Source organism: Balearica regulorum, chromosome 7, assembly GCF_011004875.1.
Source record: "Balearica regulorum gibbericeps isolate bBalReg1 chromosome 7, bBalReg1.pri, whole genome shotgun sequence".
Lineage (NCBI taxonomy): Eukaryota > Metazoa > Chordata > Aves > Gruiformes > Gruidae > Balearica > Balearica regulorum.
The window spans coordinates 11,785,545-11,808,004 of NC_046190.1; the positions used below are offsets into that span (position 1 = coordinate 11,785,545).

The 22,460-nt window shown below is 54.1% G+C and overlaps 1 protein-coding gene across 2 annotated transcripts in view; it reads right to left on the reverse strand.

The window, feature by feature from the left end:
* Positions 1-11,338, reverse strand: part of MXI1 (MAX interactor 1, dimerization protein) — a 57,805-nt gene extending 46,467 nt beyond the window's left edge. Inside the window, exons 1-2 of one of the 2 annotated variants that reach the window (XM_075757970.1) lie at positions 11,055-11,338; positions 461-593 (exon numbers count right to left, since the gene is read on the reverse strand). In XM_075757970.1, coding sequence (XP_075614085.1) covers positions 461-593; positions 11,055-11,238 — 317 coding nt within the window. In that variant the 5' untranslated portion in view covers positions 11,239-11,338. Of the gene's footprint in view, positions 1-460; positions 594-1,275; positions 1,781-11,054 lie in introns of those variants that run through there. The other variant, XM_075757971.1, reaches the window with a different exon arrangement.
* Positions 11,339-22,460: the final 11,122 nt, after the last annotated feature.

Here is a 22,460-nt window from a genome sequence, read left to right on the forward strand (position 1 = left end):
GTAGGGGATCCATTTCAAAACATAATTTCCTTGCTTCAAACCATGCCTGTCATTACGATCCCAAAGCATTCAGGCTGCACGCACACTATCCCTTAAAACCGGTGACTCCTGGGTTGGAAAGACATCAGCTGTATATAATGGGAACAGCTACTTCCTACCTCCTCCCTGAACCCTATGAACAGATCTCCCTATTCCTCTTCCCTCTGCAGCATCTGAGCCTTGGCACAGAGTCAGCTGGCAGTGCCACTTCGGATACAGCTCCCCTGTGTCCCCTCTGCTCTCAGCACTACGGATCCAGAAGGGATGCTGTACTTGCGTGTCCCAGCTCTGAATCCTCCTGCACTCAGACTCTTCCTATTTTCCCCACAGGGTAAGTTTCTCTCCTTTGCCTCCAGCTTTCCTCTTGAACTTCATCCTCCCAGCCAGCCCTGCATCCCACGCTTTCCTGCCCGCATCATACCTGTTAGCAATACTCGCATTGCTGCCACTGCCGCTGTGTTTCCTTGTCCGGCTCAGCCTCCGCGTGGGCTTTGGGTCTTGCAGTCCAGGACTTGGAACTGAGGGGAAGGTCGAGGCATAGCCATGTTCGCACTCTGCATGAGAATCAACAGGCAGGGCATAAAAAAAAGGGTCGTTAAAAAAAAAAAAAAAAGGACAAAAAAAAGAAGTCGGCAGGCAGGCTGGCTTCACCACTAACCCATCAGCCTAGCTGGGGAGGCCCTTAACCACAACAACTCAGGGAAATGACCGATGATGTATTCAGAGAAGTGGACTGGGGGGTGGAGAAAAGAGAGAAAGGGGAGTGTAAAGGCTCTGCCAACCTTGGAGGAAGGACATCACCACTCAAACACCTGAAAACATCAGAAGAAAACATAACAGCCCAGAGAGTGCCTCATCTCTCTCCTCCTGTCCAAGCAATCTGAACCGGGCAAACCAGGGGTCTCTGCAAAGCCAGAGCCCACCCACCACCATCCTTCCTGCCCAGTAGGAAACTTTCACACCCATCTCCACTTTTCCTTCCAGAAAACGCATTCACCTCAATCTCACCCTCTCTGCAAAAACATTCCACCTCAGCCACCACCTCCAAGAGGACCTCTCAGCCTTGTCCCTTAGGAACCCCCTCACTGCTCGGTGATTTACCACCGGCCCACCAGCAAACACTTGCTCCGATCCCCTTCGCCAGGGCCGCTCTCACCCCTCCACAGGGATCTCTGACCCCAACCCCACTCCCCCCACGGAGGGCCGTTATCCCAGCACCCCTCCTACCCCCATTACCTCTCTCCCTTCGCTCCAGATACTCGGCCGCCTCCAGCAGCCGCTGGATGTTGATCATCTGGACCTGCTCCATGGCCCCCAGGCCGGCAGCCGGGGGACTCCGCAGCCCCAGGCCCCCCTCCACCCCCACGCTCCCAGCTCCCCCGCTGGAAACGGGGGCGGCTGCGGGGGGGAGGAGCGAGGGATCGCCGTCTCTCCCCAGTCCCCGGGCCTCCTCACACCGACAGCCCTCTCGTCCCGGGGGGGGTGCGGGGGGGAACGGCTCTCCAGGGAGGGCGAGGGGTGTACGCACGGAGGTGGCAAGGGAACACGCGAGGAAACGCCGGGGGAAGGACCGGGGTCCTCCCTTGGGGGAGGCAGCGAGGCGAGAGCTGTTCCTGACCCAGACCCGTCCCTACAGCCCGGCCAAACGCTGCCCCCACCCGCCACCCGCGCTCCGGCCCGCAGCTTCCCCCCCCCCGGCCCCTGCCCGGATTTACCCCCACTTCGGACCCTGCCAGGATCCAACCCCCTCGGCCCCCGCCTGGGCTCGCCCCCCGCCCGGATCGGCCCCTCAGCCCCACGGCGGGCCCGGCCCCTCAGGCCGCCCCGCCCCGCCCCGCCCCGCGCGCCCGCCGCCCCCGCCGCCTCGCACCACTTTGTTTACCTCTGCCCAGCGCTCACGGGAGGGGGAGGGGCGCCGCGCGCCGCCGCGGGGCTGCCTGGGAAATGTAGTTCCCCGGCTGCCGCGGGGCTCTGTGGGACGGTGGCTGTCTGCGGTCAGCACCGGGCCCCGCGCAGGGCCCCTCCCCGGCCAGGGCTGGGAGCGCCCGCTGGGCCCCACGCGTGGGGGCCCAAAGCCTCCCGAAGCAGTGGCTGTGTGCCCTCACTGCTGAGGTGATGGCTCCGTGCCCACCCAGGCCCTCAGGTGGCGGTGGCCAGGCCCTGAGGAGAAGGCTGTGCGCCACCCAGGCCCTGGGGTGACAGTGGCCAGGCCCTGAGGAGAAGGCTGTGCGCCACCCAAGCCCTGAGGTGACGGTGGCCAGGCTCTGTCCTTTCTCTCTTGCTGCTGGCTCGCAGCCCCTGGTGCATCAGCGGCACAAAGCCAGCGGCACTCACAGTCCACACACCCAGATGTGAATGGTGGGGTGATGAGTGGGCACATGGCTTCCCCCCCGGGGCCATCACCACTGCAGGCCAGGGAAGTCACCTGCGTGCAGCAGCCACTGCCGCACCACAGCAGCCTGCAGGCCAGGGCTCCACGGTCAACCAAGATGCTAGGGGCAAGATGGACATTGCCTAGGAGGCAGGAGGGACCTGCAGCCATTTCGTCTCTCTCCTTGCAAACACCAGGGCTTTCTACACATGGAAGTGCCAGGATTGTGGCAAGAATAAAGCAGAGAAGCTACAAAAGAAAAAGCTGCAGCCACATGGTGGTAGCTTTCCACATCTCACCTGTGGGGACGTAACTAAAGACAAGGTGCCAGGCTCTGGGAAGTCACGCCTGGAGTGTTTGTGATGCGAGACAGAGGTGCAAGACCCATTTTTTAATGTGAACACAGCCCTTTGAGATCATAGACAAAAGATGTCACAGACAGCAATCTCACTGTATTTGAAGCAGCATGTAAACAAGTAACAACAGTGACCACCTCAACATTTTAATGAATGCTGTCACACCTATACCTTGCAGTCTGATCACTCTTCTCAGCATCTTAATAATTTTCATACAGGCACAAACCCTCGAGATCACCTCTGTGACTCTGAATTTTACCAACTTTAACGTTTGCTGGAATGGAGCTTAAAAACCTGTTAACATTAAATTGTATGATACCAGTATCTAAAATATTTGATCTACTCTCAGAAAGGGCACAATCAGAGAACATTCAAAATCAGAAACAGAGTAAAAATCTCAATCTCAAACTGATACTGACTCAGAAACCCTCCAAAGATTGTTTTGTAGTTCTAATTGGGGTTATTTTCATGGGTCTGAACCTTTAGGCTGTGACTGGTTACATTCGCAAGCATTCCTCCATCAGAATGGGAGCTGGAAAAGTACCTTGAAAAAAAACCAAACCCAGAGAAAAAGCTGAGATTCTCAATTAATGGCTTGTGTCTGGTAGGAAGAGTTTTAAGCAGAGCACAATGTATCAGGACACGCGTGACGAAGTTGCAAGAGTTGGCAGCACTCAACTTGAGAAGGCCTGAAAAAAAGTGGATTCAGGGTAGCTAACTTCTCTTTAAACACATTTCGCTGATGCACCGTTTCTGAGGTTTCCTCAGAAATCTGCAGGCTTGCAGCTGATGGAGGTAAAAATAAAAGCACTATTCAGTTCTTACACAGCCCTTTTCATCTCCGAATCTCAAAGGGTTGATTTGTTTTGTTTCTCTTAAGATGGGATAGTTAAATAAAGGAAGCTGGGACACCTTCAGGGACATGCCTCCCTCATTCTGCACTGCGGAAAAGCAAACCCCAGCCCTGGCTCAGGCCGGACAGCCTGCATTCACGGACCTGCACTGAGCCAGACCACAGCATTTTAAAGGTTGGCTTTTGTCTGGGGGAGAACTCAGGGAAGGAAGTATTCACTCTCTCCCCATCTCTTTTCTACACTGGCACCTGCCGATAGAGCAGATTGGTAAAAGCACATGGAAAGTTTCAAATTTGAGCAGTCTCGGAGATTACTTCTATGATCTTGGATTACTCACAAAGGGAACAGGACACAGGTGCACACACCACTGCAACAGGGGGATTACTGCAAGAGCGTTTCTGGGCTTTAACTGTGCTTCCTCTAAATTGCTTCCAAAACCAGGGAGCCATTGCCTCTCTGGATTAGCAATACTAAACATTAAAAAAAATCCCACCATAACCTCCCCCCCAAAAACCCACGATGAAGCCCCAAAACCACTGCACTGGTTCTTGTCAGCATCCACTGCCACTAGCTTTTCTGATGGCGCATTCAGAGATACATGGTGCCACTCTAGGGATTAAACGGGAAAAGCCACAGCTGGAAAATGAAAGGGTAGTTCAGGAGCATATCAAAGTGTCAACCTCCTGAAGCTAAAGTTCAAGATACAAAATAAGAGAGTATGAAGGAGAGGGACACACACACACAGTGAATTAAATCAGCACTGGAATGAAGTAACAGCAGGATCAGTTCTGCGTGAAATGATGTAGGATCAGCTCTTCCATTTACACATCAGCTCAGCTTCCAAGTCTTTGTTTCTGAAGTAAACAATATACAATCAGACGAAAAATTCTGTGTGAAACAAAGATAAATTTGAGACTAAGCCATGGGACATCCTCCCAAAGAAGGAGCCCTGAAGAGGCAGGCAAGCCAACCGTGGAGCCACAGGAGATCTGCAAAATCTTTCAGTTGCGATCCCAAGTGCTCATGTGGGCAGGTCAGCCTGCAAAACGCCAGAGTTGTATGTGACGGAAACAAAAATGGGTGGAAAGTGAATGGCATGAAGAGGCCCAACGCTATTCAACTGCTGACCAGATCCCCCCCAAAGTCACATTTTAAATGTGGTTGAGCAACCCACAGGCAACACCAGGGAGGGGCTAAGGGAAGAGTATTTTAGGGGAGAATGAGATCATTTAATTTAGTGGCTCGGAATGATCTGTAAGTACAGTTTTCTGATTATAAGTGCTTGCTGCTTGGCATCCCTTCTGGCAGCTGTGATTCACTTTCATTGTGTGTTCTGCTGCTTCGCCCTTTAGAAAGGGGCTTTTTACATTTTATTAAATGGCACTTCGGCAGCCCTCCATTTCCAGCCTTAATAATGGATTTGTTAATCTCCCTGATAGCCTTTCCCTCCTCCTTAGCAACAATTTAAATATCCAAGAAGAAATCTGCAGTGCAGAAATCAATTAATATTTACATCTGAAATGCTGCTGTACTATTTTAATCAAGTAGAACAGATGTGGTCTGTTTTTTACCAACATCACCATCACTTGCATTAAACTAGCATCTTCCAGTAGAGAAATCTTCTAAGAGCTTTCCGGAAAGTAATGTTTTAAGCTTCTCAAACCTGCAATGACTTTAGCTCTTTTCTTTCTACTCTGCAGGAAGGGAAACTGAGGTGTAAGCAACATAATCGCTCACATGAAGACACACCCTAAGCTAGAGGTGGAACAGGAACACAGCTCACCAATCAAGATGCCCAACCCTCTGCTTTGAACACAAGGCTTGGAAATAACACAATGCTTTGCAACGTGGAAGTTATTTTCAATAAGGGCAATCCCTTTGGCTAAACTGCCTAGCTTTCCATCCCTTCTTTGTTTTGTTTTGGTTCGGTTTTTTCTAAAATCCTCCTATCCTCAACTGTTTGCAGCCTCTGGAGAAACATAAAAATGGCAACAGTTTTAAGAACTTCCTTTTCCCACCTTCACACAAACCCTGTAAATTCTTCACATCATTTTCAAAGCCTTGAAACCAAACACTCCTGCAACTAAGGCATGAACAGAGATCCTCTGTAGGATCCATTCTCTGCTGCTCTCAAAGCAGTGAAAAGATTCACCGATTCCCCAAATTTCTGAGGACAGCAGATCCATAAAAGTCTTGTTTTTCTAGCCAGGGGAACAACATCTCTGATATACCTGAATATCCCACCTATCAGCACATGCTGTAACAACCACGTCTCTATTCTTGTACTCATGACGCTAACAGCTCAGCATTGGAGGACCTGTAGCAGCGGACTGGAGAACATCCCAAGTCCCACCTACTCAACACCCTTCCAATGTTTGCAATACCTTCCGTAAGGGACCTACACCGCCTGTAGGACGTGGCCTCATTTCTCACCCAGGAGCATCATTCTTTCACAAGGCATCAGATAATCCCTTTCAGCACTCCCACTGGTGCCTGGAACCCATCCACTGGTGAGGACAGACATTTCTCAGAGCCAAACCACCTGGATATCCAAGAGTTGGAACAGGAATAAAGTGTACACTGTATACCTCACTCTAATTCAAAGACCAAGCTCTGCCAATCAATAAGGTAAAAGCCATAGCTCTTCAGGCTACTTGCTCCTTTCCTCTGGGAGATGTGTTGCTCTGTTTTCAGACCGGTGCTGCGCTCCAGTTTATTCTGAGTCAGTGACTTACTCCGTGACTCTGGTTAAGTCACTTGACTGATCCAGCTGCAAAATTAAGTAAGAGGACCTCCTGTAAGAAAAAATTATATCATACACAGACCGGGGTCCCACAGCTAAATAATAAGAAGGTAGGATTCTTCAGCCAACGGCAGAAGGTGCTTCTCTGCCAGCCCTCAGCATGCTCTGGTGACAAGGGATGTGATCGGTTGTCAGCAGTGCTTCTGGCACAGTCCCACAGTTTTACCTCTGCCCTATCATTTCTCCTGCTGTGGCTTCCTTCTGAATTTTACGCTGAGGTCCAAACAGTGTGAGTCAAAATAACCCAACGTGGAAGCGGCTAACACATGAATCACTGTGGCCAGGTCATGAACTGGGAGGAATGAAAGGGGTTTATTGTGAGCTGGATGAAAAATATATAAATAAAGGAGCCCTGTACTGCTCCATACATCACATCGCTGTAAGATCCAAGATCATCTATACTGACCTTGAGCCACATGTCCAGCTCTCATTGATTCAGTGGGAGCTCTCCGCACAGACTGAAGGTAGTCTTGTCTCCTTCTGCCCTCCGCTAATTACAGGTTTCTGATACATCTTTACTTTGGCTTGTCAAAAAAAAAAAGACCCCAAACAGCACATAAACAATGGAAGGAGCCACATGATGAAGATACTGTTGACTCACCCTCAAGGTTCAGTTTTCCTCTCCTTCAGACAGCATTATTCAGGAGCAAAAGACAAATCTACAGTCACCTACTTGTTACTCCTGGTCAGAAGGTCAAGAAACATAGCCAGCACTTCAAAGTGAGACTGCAAAGAAGATACAGCTATCTTCTGTGAGGCACCAAAGTCCACTGTCCCATGGGTGCATGCCCACCTCTACCAGAATTCTGCACAAGGACATCACTGTTACAGTGGCTTGTGTGCCTTCATCCTTTTAGAAGAGGATATGGCAACATACGTCTGTATCTGCAGTGAGATCAGTATATATTACATACCATGTCTATTACAGATAAGTCATCATATCCGAAGAATTCATCACAAGTTTACGCAACTTCTACTGGCAAACGTGCAAGTCCACACACAGAAAGAGGATGCTTGGCACACACTAAACCTCAGCTGAGTTTACGCCAGGTGCCTCTAACAACCTCTTCCGAATTCCAGCATTTCAGCTGCTACAGATTTCCAGCCACGCTTATTCATGAAGTGGCATTTGCAGGGGTTACAGATACACCAACAGAGCTGCCCTCAGCACAACTTTCATTTCTGAAAACAGCCACTGTAGTTTTTTTTCATGTGACATTTCTATTCCTCAGATACCAAGCTTAGATTTCTAGAAACAGGTCATTTGGAAACCTGTACGTGTCAGTTAGCAAGGTGTGTTGGGATTGGGTTTTGTGGTCTCGCCATGAGAACTGCAGCAAGCAGGCAGGCAGCACTGTTACTCATTTCCAGAGGCTCAACTGGAAAAATAATTCAGTTATAATTCAGTAGCTAAAATACTCCAGTTTACCCAAGCAGTCTGACAACAGGACTCTAACCTCCCCTGTCACCATACTGCAATACAGGTAATTTTTATTCCAATTTTTTTTACAGATGAGTGAATACTAGCAGAGCGGTTTCACTGCTGGTGCTGAAAGGGCACTCCAGAAGCACAGCCTCCCCCTGCCATAGTCCTGACAGTACATCCTACTCTGCTCTGTGACTCTCAGCCCTGTCGTTCTCTTTCCACACCATCCAGCCAACCCATGGCCTCTCTGCTGTTATTTACGACCACGACGATGGGATGTGGGACCTACAAATGTAAAAAAAAATTATCTCCTTATTTCTCCCTGGGCACCAACCAGGTAGGAAACTCCTGCCCTAACTGAAAGTCCCATCGTAGACATGGAAGGCTCCACCACCCACCCTGTCACCCATCCTGGCCAGGAGGAGACAAACATCTCCCTGTTACCTCTGTTTTTTTAAGACTCTGTTTCCTTGAGGCAGGGCACTGTCATTCCCCTACGTGTACAGCACCTAGCCCAACAGGGCTGTGACTCAGCCACCTTCCTGATGGGAGTAACACCAAAATAGCTCGTTATAGCACTGTGTAACACCGCGGTCAAATGACCTGGGCATCCTGCAGGAAGCAGATGAGCACCGAGTCTGCCTGCGACTGAGTTTGGCTGCAGTCTTCATCACCAAACTTCTCAGCGCTGGTCTCCTCTGTTACTGCTAGTTGCGAGGCTGGAGGCTGTAACGAGAAGTGACCAGCCATTGCCAACATCTCTGCCAGGCTGCCAGCACGGGGTGCACTGAGCAATCGTTTCTGCGCTGGCGGACTAAAGGGCATAGTATCCTCTTCGTGCAATAACCCGAGCTTCGCGTGCAAATCTCTTCCCGGTAAGACTATGTATATACGTCAGGATATAACCCTCCCACTTCTGCAGCTATTCCTTAGTTTAGATAGGGCCCGTAACGCTCAGAGATTGTTTTCCAATCCCAGCAGCGTTTTTCTTTGTTTGGGAGCAACACGTAAAAGCTGCCTGGTTTACAACGGTCACGTTCTGAACAGCACGTTCAATAGTTGAGCCTTCACTTAAATGCGACTTTTCAACCTGAAATGTCCTGATTGCAAATTAAAATACTGAAAGGCTTTGCAGAATTGCCTAATAAAGGTGAGGATTTTCAGTACTATGACCATGGTGATTGTTTGTGAAAGCTTCAGTGAAAACAAGTGCTCAGGAATGGAGTTGTTTGGATGTAAACACTTTTCAAAATTTAGCAATAGCAAATCCTGTATCCTGCTGTCCTGCTCATTTTCCAGTTCCAAACAACGAACCGCATAAAATGATGCATTTTTAAATGGAGCGTATAAAAGATCAGATACTATCCGCCTCAACGGCAAGAAAAATTCTACACCCCCCCCTTGAAAAAAACCCCAAGGATTTTGACGGTTCCCTTTCAAGACAAGAGCACTCTTAGAGAAAAGAAAAAACCAGAAACAAACCAGCGTTCTCCGCTTGATTTCCAAAGCAGCGGTGCTGCTGCTTTCACACGCAAACCCGATTTTTGCTGGTAATTCCTGTCATTTTCCTGCTCGCAGCCGCCGGCCGCGGTACTGCTTAGCTCCTCAGACGCACAGCTTTGCAGATTCATTACGAAACAACAATTAGCACGTGAGGGGGGAAAAAAAAAAAACCAACAACCCACCCCAATATTAATTCAACTTTCAAAAACATAAAAGCAGCCTGGATTTGTTCTGGGCGAGCGGAGAACAAGGGCTTTCGGCCCATCACCACCACGGCTCGAGCGGCAGAGCCGGTTCTCCGCAGCGGGATCCCTTTCCCTGGAAGGCTGCGTGCAAGCAGCTGTTCCCGCAGAACAAGGGCACCCTATATCGTCACCTGCGTGGGACCTATAGCTGCCATGGGGGGGTGAGCGGCAAGGAGAGCGTGACGGTGCGATGGAGACGCGCGGTGAGGGACTTGCTGGTCCCTTCGTAAAGTTAAACGAAAAAGAAAACGCAGCACACGCTCTGTGAAGAGAAGGGAGAAAAGGGGGGGAAAAAAAAGAAAAAAAAAGGGAAAAGAAAACTGGGGAGGAAAGAGGAAAAATAAAAGAGAAAAAATAAATAGAATATAAAAGAAATCAAAGACTAAAAGAAAGAATAACAGAGAAAAGCGAGGAAAACAAGAGCAAAGCGCGGGGGGGGGAGCGGAGCCCGGGGCTCCGACGACGTTTGCACGTGACCCCCGGGGGCACAGCGGCACCCGGAGCCCCGGGCTCGCCCCCCCCCCCCCCCGCTCCACTCCGCGCCCCGCTCGGCAACGCGTGACGTCACACGGGGGACCCCGGCGCCGCGTATTGGCGGAACGGGACGGTGGACCCCGCCCCTCGGGAGGCCGCCGCCAATGAGCGCGGCGGGCAGCTTCCATGTGCGAACCATGTGGCTGCCGCGGGGGGGGCGGAGCGCTGCCGGGCGCAGCGCCGCGGGTGTCCGCTCCGCGCGTGGGGCTCCGCAGGGGCGCACCGCCGCGGGGGCACGGCGGCCCCTTTGTTCCCAACGCGCTCGTTCCGCACGGTGCCGCCGTCCCTCGCAGCCCGCGCCACGCGGGACGCCGCTCCGCAGGGGAAAGGCGCAGGCTACGCGCACCCTCCGCGCCCGCGGAGCAGGAGGCCGGCGGCGCGGCTGGCCGCCGCCCCGCACCGGGCGCTCGCTCTGCCCTGCCCTGCCCTGCCCGCCCCGCCGGCTACCTGGCGAGCGCTGCCGCTTGCCTACGTGACTCTGCCCATGCCCCGGCGGGGGGAGCGGGGACGTGTCACCGCCTCCTCCCCCGCCGCTCCGGCTCCGCCACCGGCTCCGGCCCCGCTCGGGGCCCGCCGCCCCCCCCCCCCGGCACCTCTCCGCGCCCCCCGCCCCGCCGTGCCCGCCCTCCCCGAGAGGCGGAGATGCGCGCCCCCCCCCCCCCCCCCCCCGCACCGTCCCGTTCCGCTCTCCATCCCAAACTTTTCCCCGGGGCCCGGCCTTCCCGGTCGCGGGGGGGACGATGTCCCACGCGTGCCTCCGCCGCAGAGTGGGGGGGGAGGCCGGCCTCGGCGCCCTTTGTCACTGTTCCCCCGGCCCCTGCAGCCAGCCAAAAGTTTGGGCTATTATTTTTCCCCCCCTTCGCCCCCCCCCCCGCCCCCCCCCCGCCGGTCACGCACACGCACGGCCGCAAGCCCGCACTTACTTTTATTCTCCTTCTCGATCCGCTCCAGGTAGCTGGCGGCCTCCAGCAGCACCTGCACGTTGTAGAGGAAGGTGTCCATGCCCGCCGCGGGGCTCGTGTTGCAGATGTCCCCGAGGGGGCACCGGGCCCCGCCGGCCGCCCCCGCGCCCCGCAGCTCCCTCCGCGGCCGGCCGCGCTTCCCCATGCCCCGCCGCGCCGCCGCCTCCCCGTGCGGCGCTGCGTCCGCGCCTGTCCGTCTGTCCGTCTGCCGCCGAGCCCGGCGGCCGCCGCGGTCCTAGCGCTGCCGCCGCCCGCCCCGGCGCTGTGCCGCCCCACGGGCCGCCGACGCCGTCCCGCCCCCCCCCCCCTCTCCGCGCCCCGGCGGGGCGGCCCGGCCCGGCCGCGCCTGCGGAGTGCGAGCGGCTGCGGCTGCGCCGGGGCGGGGGGGGGGGGTGTGTGTGTGTGTGGAGAGAGCGGCCGGCGGGGCTGCGGGGCTTGTGCCGGGGTAGGGGGACCACCAGATCCCGCCCCCGCCTGGCAGCCCTGGGGTGTCCTGCACCCCCGCAGCAAACGCCCCTCGGAAACGGGGGGACTGTGGGGCCGGCGGTGGTGGCACCGCGCCCCCGGGGATGGCGGCACTGCGGGCCGGGGCACGGCGGCACGGCGCTGGCGGTGCCCGTGCGGTGGTGGGGCCCCCGCTGCACCCGCACCCAGGACACAGAGGGACAGGCAGGCCCGCCGTGCCCCTTGTCACCCCTTGTCACCTGCCATCACTGCCCGAGGGTCCTTCCCTGCTCAGGACCCGGGGTGACAGGCGGGCTGGGGGCCTCTGCGCCGCCCGGCCCCGGGGGCGGTGGGGGCCAGCACTGCAGGCACAGCCCCTGACTCCAACGGACCTCCTCGGCTCGAAGCACCAGCAGTTCAATATCAAATTACTACTCCTCCTTTGAACAGCACCCCGTAGGAAGCCCTCTGGGTTCAGACTCCAAAAGCAATTAATAAATTATTTTTTTTTCCCAAGCAAATCAAAGCTGGAGAGCAGGCAGGGGAAGCACCAACCTCCCCCACCCCCGTGTCGATCCCCGCAGACCTGGGGTCAGGGCCAGGCACACCGTGGCTGGGGTGTATCCTTATTTTCCCCTTGTTTTGCAGCCGGGCAGGAGGAGAAGGAGCACCTGTGCCCCGGGGAGAGAGCGCAGGAGCTCACCCCGACTGAGGAGGAGGAGGGTGAGTCTTCACACTTCCACAAACCATCTGTGATCTCGGGTCTGTGAGATTTGAGGGAGCAGCAGGAGGGGACCCCAGTGGCACCGGGCTGGCAGCAGGTGCCCTCCGACACCCTCCTGGCTCCGCATCCACCCATGGTGGCAACAAGCCACTGGTGCTATGCCGGGAGGGCGAAACCCCACTCCTGCCCGGCCGGTCGGGTTGGTCTGGATCTGCCGAGGAGCCCTGCGGGAGCGGCCAGGGTGAAGCATCACCCCAGAGATGTGCTGGGGCGCAGGGACTTGCTAATGCCTGGCTGCCATGGGGCTCCGCGGCCTCGCTGGCCTCGCAGGGGCCAGTGCGGGCTGGAGGTAAGGAGAGAAGAGAGGTCGTGATGGCATGTAAAAGATGCCGTCTTAGTAAGTGTTAATTAGTACCTGGAGTCCGCAGCATCACGGGGACCTGAATCATCCAAGAGGGGACGATGCCCCAGATGGCAGCGCGTGCAATGAAGTCCCTCCGGCTCCCAATTGCCGGGGACCGGCAGGCTATTTTTGGGAAGCATGGCTGCAGGATTTTGTCGGTCACACGCCCTTCCCAGGGCATGTGCAGGAGCCAGGCCGGCTCTCCGGGTGGCTCAGCCCAGCCTCTCCTGTGGCTGCGCGGCACCTCCATGCTGGCAGCACCACACAGCTGCTGCTGCATCAAAGATGCCACAATTTGTCCCATCACCGTGTTTGGCAGAGTGCCCCTACTACTACCCGAAATGATGGATGGCACAGTGAGGGTCAGCAGTGCCCGGAGATGGGAAGTCCCTGGAAAATTAGGAAGCGGGGGGGGGGGGCGCACAAAGCATCAGCTGGATTTGGACATGGCCTGGAGAAGAGTGGGGAAGGCAGTGGTGAGAGCCCGGTGTGCTGGGAGCGGAGCAGGACAGCAGGCTGCTGCTGGGCTGGGGCGTGCTGAGCACCCGCAGGCGTCTGGCCGTCCACAGGAGCAGGATTTCGTCTGGAAGAGCAGGGGCGGGAGGCGGGAGCCAGGCTGAGCCATAGAGTACGTCCAGGCAAGCAAAGAACTCAAAACGTACTTTGCTTTTGTTAACTCCACTAACTAGCTGAGATAAGACAGAATTCCCGCTTTACAAGTGTGCACTGGTAAACACTCCCATTAAAATGTCAGGCAGAAAGTCTACGGCTTTCTAATCACACAGGAACCAAGCCGGGGACAAGACTCTGCTTTAACCAAAAACCCAGGCACAAGCGCTGAGGGCATCTTTCTGCCTGCTCCCCCACAGGGAGAAGGCTTTCTGTGACCTTAGCTTAAAGTACGAGAAGTTGTTACTGAAAACACACCAAAGGCAGCAGAGGCAGCCGGCATGAGATTGCTTAAAAATCACATGATTTAAAAATCTTGGTCCCTCTCCCAGAAGAAGAGGAGGATGCGTATGGTCATCTGGAGTTCATACAGCAGATCCCATGCCTAATGGCAGCACCCTCTGTTACCTACTACATTTCTTAATCCTCCTCATGCACCTGTGCAACCCTTCTGGGATTTTTTGAATGCTTTGTATGAAACGATGCTGATTCAGCCGTTGGTAGCGAGTACTGCTTTTCCCAGTGTGACATTCCCAGAGTTCAAAGCCAGAATAATCATAATTTTGATCCCCTTGCCTTCTAACTTAATTCTGAGATTATTTTTCCTTTTCTTTAAAGTTACTTCCACAAAGAAAAGTGATCTGAATTATAAATCTCCCCAAACAGCTTGCCCTGGAAGGGTTTCAGCAGCTCTGCTGTGGCTGGCCAGGCTGCAGGATGTCCCAGATGCCCCCAGGAACCTTGGTGGGTCTCACCTAGCTTTGAGCCCCAGCTATCAGCCCCAGAGCTTCTGTCTGGGAAGGGACTGTGCCCTGAACCATTTGATGCTCTGTTTCTTCTAACGTTTTTTTCTCTGGGTGTCCATCCTCGTCTGCCAGTGGCAGGACACTGAATTGGCCTGGCTGTCCTCATGCTTTGCTGTAGCAGCCCCAAATCACAGGTCCCATCTGAATCCTGGCAGCCTGGGCACGGCTGGGTCCTTGGTGGAGAAGTGTTGGAGGCTGCGCCTGGACACCTCCCAAGGGGACGGTCCTTGTCCCCATGAGGTTTGTGCTCAGAGACAGCCCAGGGCAAGGCACAGCTCAGGCTCTCGCCTGTCGGTGATGCTGGGAGGTGCAGGAACACTTGCCTGTCCTGCCTGCTCCGGGGACAATGGAGGGTTACGGCATTTGTTAGGGAATGGGGTAGGGAGATACCTGCATTTCCAAGGGAATGGTCCAAGGGCGGGATTTCCAAGGGAACTGGCTTAGGAGAAATGGGGTTTCTAGGAGATATGGGCGAGGGGGGGTATACATTGCAAAAAAAAGAGGTGGGCAGGGGAAAGCACACGGACAGATTGGAGAGGCAACACGGAAGGAGCGATAAGGGAGGAGGTTTTGCAGTATCGGCAGCTCCGCACACCCAGCAGCTGTGGTCCAGCATCCTCATCCACAGCAGCCTTCTAAATATAGCCAGTTAAGGGCGTGCTCTCTTTATTTGCCTTCTCTTTTACTTTGTTTAACCTTTGAGCTCACCCTGAATCTTACTGTCATTTTTTTTCTCTGCAAGGTGATGGTGGATCTGCTTCTTGGACAAAAGCGGAGGGACCGAGCGCAGCCCCGTGGGCCCACGGGCACGAGAGATGGGGTGAACCAGGACAAGCCACGGGCACAGCCCCACCGCCCACGCTGTTGGCACGGCTGCTGCTGCCCGGGCAGGTCGCCAAAGCGTGGCTCACCACGTGGGAGGTGTCTGGACCTTTTATCAGCAGCCTGTGACCGCATGCTGCCCTCGGTACGGCATGGCACGACGAGGGGACCATGACCCGGGGGTGCGGAGGTCAGGTGCCTGCGGTGCTGCTGCCAAATTTGCACTCGTGGAAGCTGGAAAAATATCCACCCTATCCTTTTGGGATTGGGCCAGGTAAGGGGTAAGATTGCTGGAGTGCTTTTGTTTCGCAGTGCTCCATAAGACAGCAAGGTGTGGGTTTAGGTGCAAAGCTGCCCGGTGGTGTGAGTTCCTACGAGAAACCCACGGGTTAGAGAGTGAGCATCCCCCTCCGCTCTGCAGTGGGTATCATCTCGTGTGTCTGTGTCGTGCCCTTGTTGGGCTGAACAGTGAAAAACACAGCCACCGCTCGGAGCACGAATGAAGGGTATTTTGGCATTGTTCTGGCGGTATCACGCGCTCACAGCCACCATTTCCCCACATCGCAGGTGTTATCTGTTCAGTTTGTTCCAGTGGCAGCACCAGTGTAAATCAGCCCCTGGACAGACCTGGCAGGGTTTGAAAAGGTGGGGGCCAGGACAACCCTGGGTTTTGGTCTGCAAAGGCTCCTGGAGGCACCTGCTCTCTCTCCTTTCTGGCTAATCCCATTGTAATTCTTTTATAAAATTTCACCTGCCTTTAAAAGTCTGGTGCTGCCCTTTTGGAAGGACGAACGTGTTTTCCAAGCGATAATTGCACTGCCCATCTGCCAAGGGCGGGCATTTCTCACTGCACAAGAGTGATATCAAGATATTAAAAAATTGTTTGGAGGGCTATCACATCTTCACATCTCTTTTTTTTTTTCTTTTGTTTTTTGTTTATGGACACAGTTGTGGTGATGGGCTAGAGCTGGTCCGGAGCAGTGGTACCCTGGAGGGGGAGCAGATCTCTGACAGATCCTGGGTCACGTCTAAAGGCTCGACTTTATTGTTGGACCCGGGAAGTTTATGAGCTCAGGCCCGAGCCAAGAAGCTGCTGCTGCTGCTACCAGGGTGGTTATTCCAGCAGTGCTAGTGGGCACCATCAGCCCTCGCAGCCCCTTTGGGTGCCCACGTGGGACGCTCGGCAGTGCCCCAGCAACTGCTGCGTGCGGGTTGGGATCTTCCCACACCACCACCCTCACTAGGACAAGCTGTGGGTCGCAGCAGGGAAGCAGAAAGCCTCCATCCCTGCTAAGAAGCATGGCTACGAGGGAGAGCATTTTGGTTTTCAGCATTTCTTTTCCAGCTCTGATATCAGCCTTTGCACTTCCAAATATCCAGGCGCTCATTTTTTCATTCGCAGAAAAATCATCCCCTGGACTTGGCACTCAGCGGTGTGCCGGGCCGTAGGGGCTTGCTTTGCAGATGAGCTCCATCCCGGGAGACGTGTTACTAGCATCGCTATTTGTGGTCAGCCAAGTGGTCCCAACCCGATGGCGAGCGCAGGTGGTGCCCAGCTCCTCACCCAGGCACTCAGTCACGATTTAATCGGCGTACAGAAATCTGCCAGCACAGAGCGATGCACAGAGGTCAGTGAAACCTTGTATTTCATCTTTTCAGTTTCCAATCTTTGTTGGAGACAATTCATGATTCTGCTAAGACCACCACTGAAAGTCTTCTCTGTCATCACAGGTCCAAAGCATGGTCTCTATAGGGTGGCCAAAACCAGCCTTGGGGTCTGGCTGCCAACAGGTTGGGGTTGTAGGAGGTCAGGGAAGAAGTGGTTACCAGTGTTAGGCTTCCCCCAGCCAGCTCTTGGCAACTTCCCAGCGTTCTCTCTTTCCTGATGACACTCATTCCATCAGTGGGTTATTTATGGGAAGAATCCAGCATTACAGATCAAATATTTCCCTTGTTCAAAGAAAAAAGGGAAAAGGCTTATGGCAAGAAAAAAAAAACAAAACTTCAGGAGAGTTTTAAAGAAGATGTATTTCTTCGTGTTCCATTCAGACTATTTTTCTCACAGATAAACCTCATGTGCCATAAAACACCTATCCTGATTTTGAGGAGGAATGTTGCTATTTTCATTTCCTCTACAATATTCATCTGTTTTGTTTTAAACTTTTAGGTGAAAGTTTCCAATTCAACCCACGGATTTTGCAAGGAGTCAGCCGGGAAGTTTTGTGGGCAATGTTTTACTGGCCTGTGAGTATCTCTGCTCCCGAGCATCCCTCACTAGTCAGTAATTAATAAACCTGACTCCCCCCAGCACTGGCTACAGGCTCTGCCGTCAGGCCCTCGGCTGCCGCCCGCCACTGCTGCCTGTTGTCCCTGGTCCCCAAGGCGTGAGGCGGGATGGGACTTGCAGCAGGGCCACACATCCTTCTGTGAGGCAGGTATGTGCTTGCAGCCAACAAGGGTTGTGTCTCTCCTTAGACATGCTGTCAGAGGGAAGTCTCACTTGGCCAGACGCGGAGGGAGGGCGTGCATCCAGCCCTGCGTTACGAAGCCATCGTTACAATGACCTTTTGCTTCCCCAGTTGATCCCTAAATTTAAACGAGGTCAGGATGACTTAGAGGTGCCCCTGGAGAACGACACCTGTCAGCATTTCGGGTGCCTGCTCCAGCAGCCCTTACGCGTGGGGTTGCTCCTCAGGCTCGTGAGCAGTCCTGACGGCTCTTTGCTGGGGCTGGGGGAAGCGCCGTGGTTTCACTGGGTGGATCTCACACTGCCCGACGCTGCGGCGGGCACAGCAGGCAGCGGGGAGGCTGCATCGCCTTTGCCTTGTTTGATGGGGTTTTTTTTGTGTGTGCTAGAAATAACCAAGCTAGAAATGGTGTTGATGTTCCCTCTTGCCTGCTCCTGTCCTGCCCAGCCATACCGTTTATCTCAGACCCATTTATGGTGCTATTATTTACAGTTTCATCCTTCTACTGCCTCTAAAAGCTTCTACTTTACTTCCTTTGAAATCCCGCCTTACAACCCACCTGTATGGTGTCCCGATCTCCTCCGACATTCATTAGGCAAACCTGAGCTATGATCTCTCCTTTCAGAGCAAGCATTTTTTTATTCCCCCTCGCCTCCTAATTGCCCTCCTCGCTCTCCATCTTTGCAATTGTACGTTTTCTGTCCCGGACGCTGTGAGCTGGCACAAGCTCTTCTTGGCTCTTACTAGTTCTTCACCATTTGTGCTTGGCCTTTCACAGTAGTTGCTACACAGTACTGATATAAAAATAATAAAGAATATTTTTCTTGCCCACCCTTAAGGGAAAGTACACATATGGTCTAAACCTGAGTTGTGCCAGCAGAAAAAAGCACATCTCTTGGTGGGTGGATTCACTGCTGAATATTCCCGGCGGGTCTGGGTGGCTCCGTAAGGGATGGATGGGATCTGCCGAGGCGGGTGGGAGGATGGATGTGGCAAAAGGCCCGAGAGCGTGTCCCTGGTGAAATGGGCCAAGTGGAGGATCTAGTTCTCTGGCTGCTGAACGGAAAACTTTACACCACTCCAAGGAATACACCGATTGATCCTTGAGTCTAGGCTGGCGGATAAAGAGAAGGTCGTTTGACATTGCTCCAGGCAGGAAGAACTTGTAATATTCGCAGTGTGCAATCTTCCATGCTCTGGCTTTGGGTTTTTATGTTAAACTCGATACCTGTGACATCCAACACATCGCTGAGATTTGTGCTTTTGGGGCCGAGGGGCCGTTAGGACAAGCCCTGCGGGATGCACTGGGGGAAGGGCATGGAAAGAGGGACCCACACCTCTTGATGGATGGTAGTTTGAGCCTCTTCTCGCTTTTGAATATCTTGTCTCTGTCCCTCCAGCTGGCCTTTTAACTGATTTCATAGCAAAAACCTCCTGATCCCCTTGTGTTTTCATGCATTAGCTCAGGACGGACTTCCTGAGGTGCTGATGGCTACAAAGCCACGTGTCCTGGGACCACGCACAGATTTTTAGCTCCCTAGATGCCTCATTTTTCCCTTTCGCTTCCCTGGGTCTCAGGGAGAGTGAACTGGCTGCAGAAAATAAAGACTAGAGGAAGAGAAAGGCAGCGACTTTAGGAGAAGAAACGTCCTGGGAGGTTTCCAGCTGTTCTCCCACAAGATGATGAAGCGCATAGAAACAACGCCCAGGGGTTCGGAGAGACGGGGGCTCAGTTTTGCCCTCCCCAGGGCCGTCCCTTCAGCAATACCTTTATTTCTGCTCTGCCAAAGCTTTCAGAGCTTGGACTCATGGCACAGTCTGTACAAAGAGGAGATCCTGGCGTATTAACTAACAGACAAGTTAGTTCCCTTGGTTTTTCATGGCTAAATTGGGCTTTGCAATCGCTGGGGCTGGCGTTAAGGTGGGGAAATCCACCAGGGCACAGCCGACACTTGACTCCAGTAACGGTAGCAACAAAATAATCGTGAAAAATTACCCGCTGCCCTTCAAAGGGGCTCCCCGGTTATTCTGAATAAAAGAATGGATGAAGGTTTAATTAAAAAAAAATGAATTAAATTTGAGAAAAAAATGTGTGCTAAAGGGGTTGTGCCCAGACCTGGCGTGACTGCCCACCTGCAGGCAGGAGAAGGGGTCAGTGCCCAGGGTAAGACTGCAGGAGCCTGATGGACACAGGCTGCTGGGGTGGTTTTGGGGGGCAGGGGGACACAAGGATGCTGCTCTTGGCCCTACTGCCAGGCCATGGTGGGCAGAGGAAAGCAGCCCCCAGCTGTGGTGTCAGCAATGACGGAGACCAGCCGGGGAAGGGAGCACAGGACTCTGAGGTAACGGCGCTTTTGGGAGGAGCTCTGCTTCAGGAGGAACTTTGGGAGCAGCCGGTGCCACCCGCCATCGTGATAGCGTGGGAGCGATGCATCGAGAGACAACGCGTGACTCACAGTGTGATTACGGTTGCCTAATGATTTCCTTCATTTCAAACCAGCATCTCCCTCCAGCACCTCTGCGGCCCGGGGCACGGCTCGGTGTGCCTCTGCGGGGCACCGGCAGGCAGCGGTCGACCTCAGGAGCTGATGCAGGAAGGTTTCCTGGCACATCCCAAGAACAGAAAAAGCACAGCAGCATCTGGATGCAGTTTTGCTCATCTTTACTTGCTTGACATCATAATATTAAAATAAAAACAGACTGGCCCTGCTGCTACTCGGAACACCTGGTGGTGTAAGGGGAGGGTGAAACTGGAGGGGATCTGCTGGGTCGTTTAGTCGAACTCCTGCTATTCTGAGCAGCCACGTCATATAATCCCCATCACAAATTTCCCAGCCTCCCAGCAGTCCCCACCAGCTAATACCCATTTGTTCGTGTGCCAACGTTATCTGCGGTTTAAAAGCTATTCTCTCTCCCCAGTATTTCCCTGGGGCTTCCCCCTCTCACTGTAACTAAGAAGGATCGTGCATCCTCCCAGGGTGATCCCATGCGGCATCCCTGCCTTCACCCCAGACACGGCCGACCATTGCACCGGCGCTGCTGGCAAGTCACGGCATCTCGGCTCCTGGTGTGCTGCCCACAGCCACGCCACGCAGATGGCTTCTGATTTCTTTCCAATCAACTGAGATCCCCGTGTCTTACACCCACTGTATGGCAGCAAACCCTGCTGCTGCCGGTCCCGACTCCCCCTTTGTGCGGGTCCCGGCTCTGCCGAGCCGGGGGTGACGTTCCCAGCCCCCCGCTGCCCTTGGCCAACATGTTACTCACTTTGCAGCTCATCCACTAATCCTCACCTGCTCCGGTTCCACTAACAACTTCTTGCACGGTGCTGTCAGATACATGTCTGAAGAAGAGATTTGATCTGTTGCATCACCTGGCCTGGAAAAAACACCGGTAGTAAAGGAAAAAAACCGGCGTGACCTGTTCACTGCACTTTTAACCCTTTCCCCATCCTCTCCAGGCCTCTGACTGTTGTTTTCCCCAGGACCCCAGATGCTGTAGGATCCCCCAAAGAACAAACTGCTTACAGAGTAAAATCGGATAAAACGCCCCCAAACTGACATGCAGGGCAGGAGGGAGTGACTGCAGGTCCCTGGCAGGGCCGGCCAGGCAGCGCCTTCGGCAGGAACAGGTTTGCTCCGTGTTGTTGACTCGCTGCCCTGCACTGGGTATTTCCCTTCCCACGTGCTCCTGCGGCCGCCCTTCCTTCACTCTACAAACCTGCGGGCGTTGACTCTCAGAAAGCCGATGACAGAGGGGAATACAAATTATCTGCTCTACATTTCAGGCTGCTGAACTCAGAGGCAAATGAGTCCGTGCCAGCCAGTTTAAATCCATGGCTGCCAGGAGCCTCCGATGCCAATTTTCCCATCACCTGCTCCAACTGCTGGACCACTTCACCATGAGCATCACTTCGACAGTGCTTAGAGATGCTGTTTGCGAAGGTACCCCTCTAAATCCACCCAGAAATGCTCTCAGCATCCGCAGGAAGCTGATCCCAGAGATCCTGGTTAAAACCTACCCCTGTTTATTTGTCTAACACTGAGAAAACACTTCAGCCCACAGCGAGGTGGCCCCATCCCTCAGAGCATTCACAGCCTCCAGGGAATGGAGAAAAAAGGATTTATTGGGGTGCCTGGGACCAGCAACAGGGTTCGTTGTCTTCAAAATAGTTGGTGCGATTCACTTTTGGAGGCTGAGGGAGGGAGACGTGAATGTGCTGCAGGTCGTGGTGGGTGAAGCAGGATGGGGACAGCAAATCCCACCTGGGGACGGTGCAGGAGGCGGTGGTGGGACGACACCGGCACAAGCTCGGTGCTGGGATCCGGGGCACACGGGCGCTGAAGAGGACACCGTAGAAAACCAAGGTTGCTTTGATGGGTGACCAAGCTGAAGCACTAAATCGTACGGAGGTGTACAGGACGTGGCCAGCCGGCGCAGCTGCCAGCAGGAGCAGCCCGCAGGGCTGCAGTGGCCAGAAGGCAGCTGGAGAAAGGCAGCGGTGGGGGCTGCAGCGTGAAAGTAAAGAGTCCCGTGGCCGCCGGTGAGCCGACTCGGCCCTGCACAGGGTGGGCAGCACCAGCCATTTGGGCTGAGGCCAAACCAGTGGAAACTCACTGGATCCAGGCGTCACCCCTGCCCGCTCCCTGCCAAACCCTGCCCTGCGCAGGTTTCACCCAGCCGGGCGGCCGGACACGGCGGAGGTTGGAGCAAAGACATAAATAAAAAGGTTAATATTTTCCACCCATCTCTCCCAGTTGCCAGGCAGATTGCAGCTGTTTCTCCCCAGTCACGTTGGCCGCAATACTCGTTGGGTTGGTATTTAATTGCCTCTCCCTAACGACACATTAGGCAGGGTGTAATTTGCCAGCGCTGGTCAAACAATACAGATAAACCCGGTTTGCACACAAAGGCAGTGGAGCCGGGAAACTTTGCTGTCTGATGCTGCTCCCCTTTGGAGCTGGTGGCTCCAGACGTGGGCGGGATGCGAAGCGACGGACGTCTTGGCCTTCGGGAGGAGGAAGAAAAAAA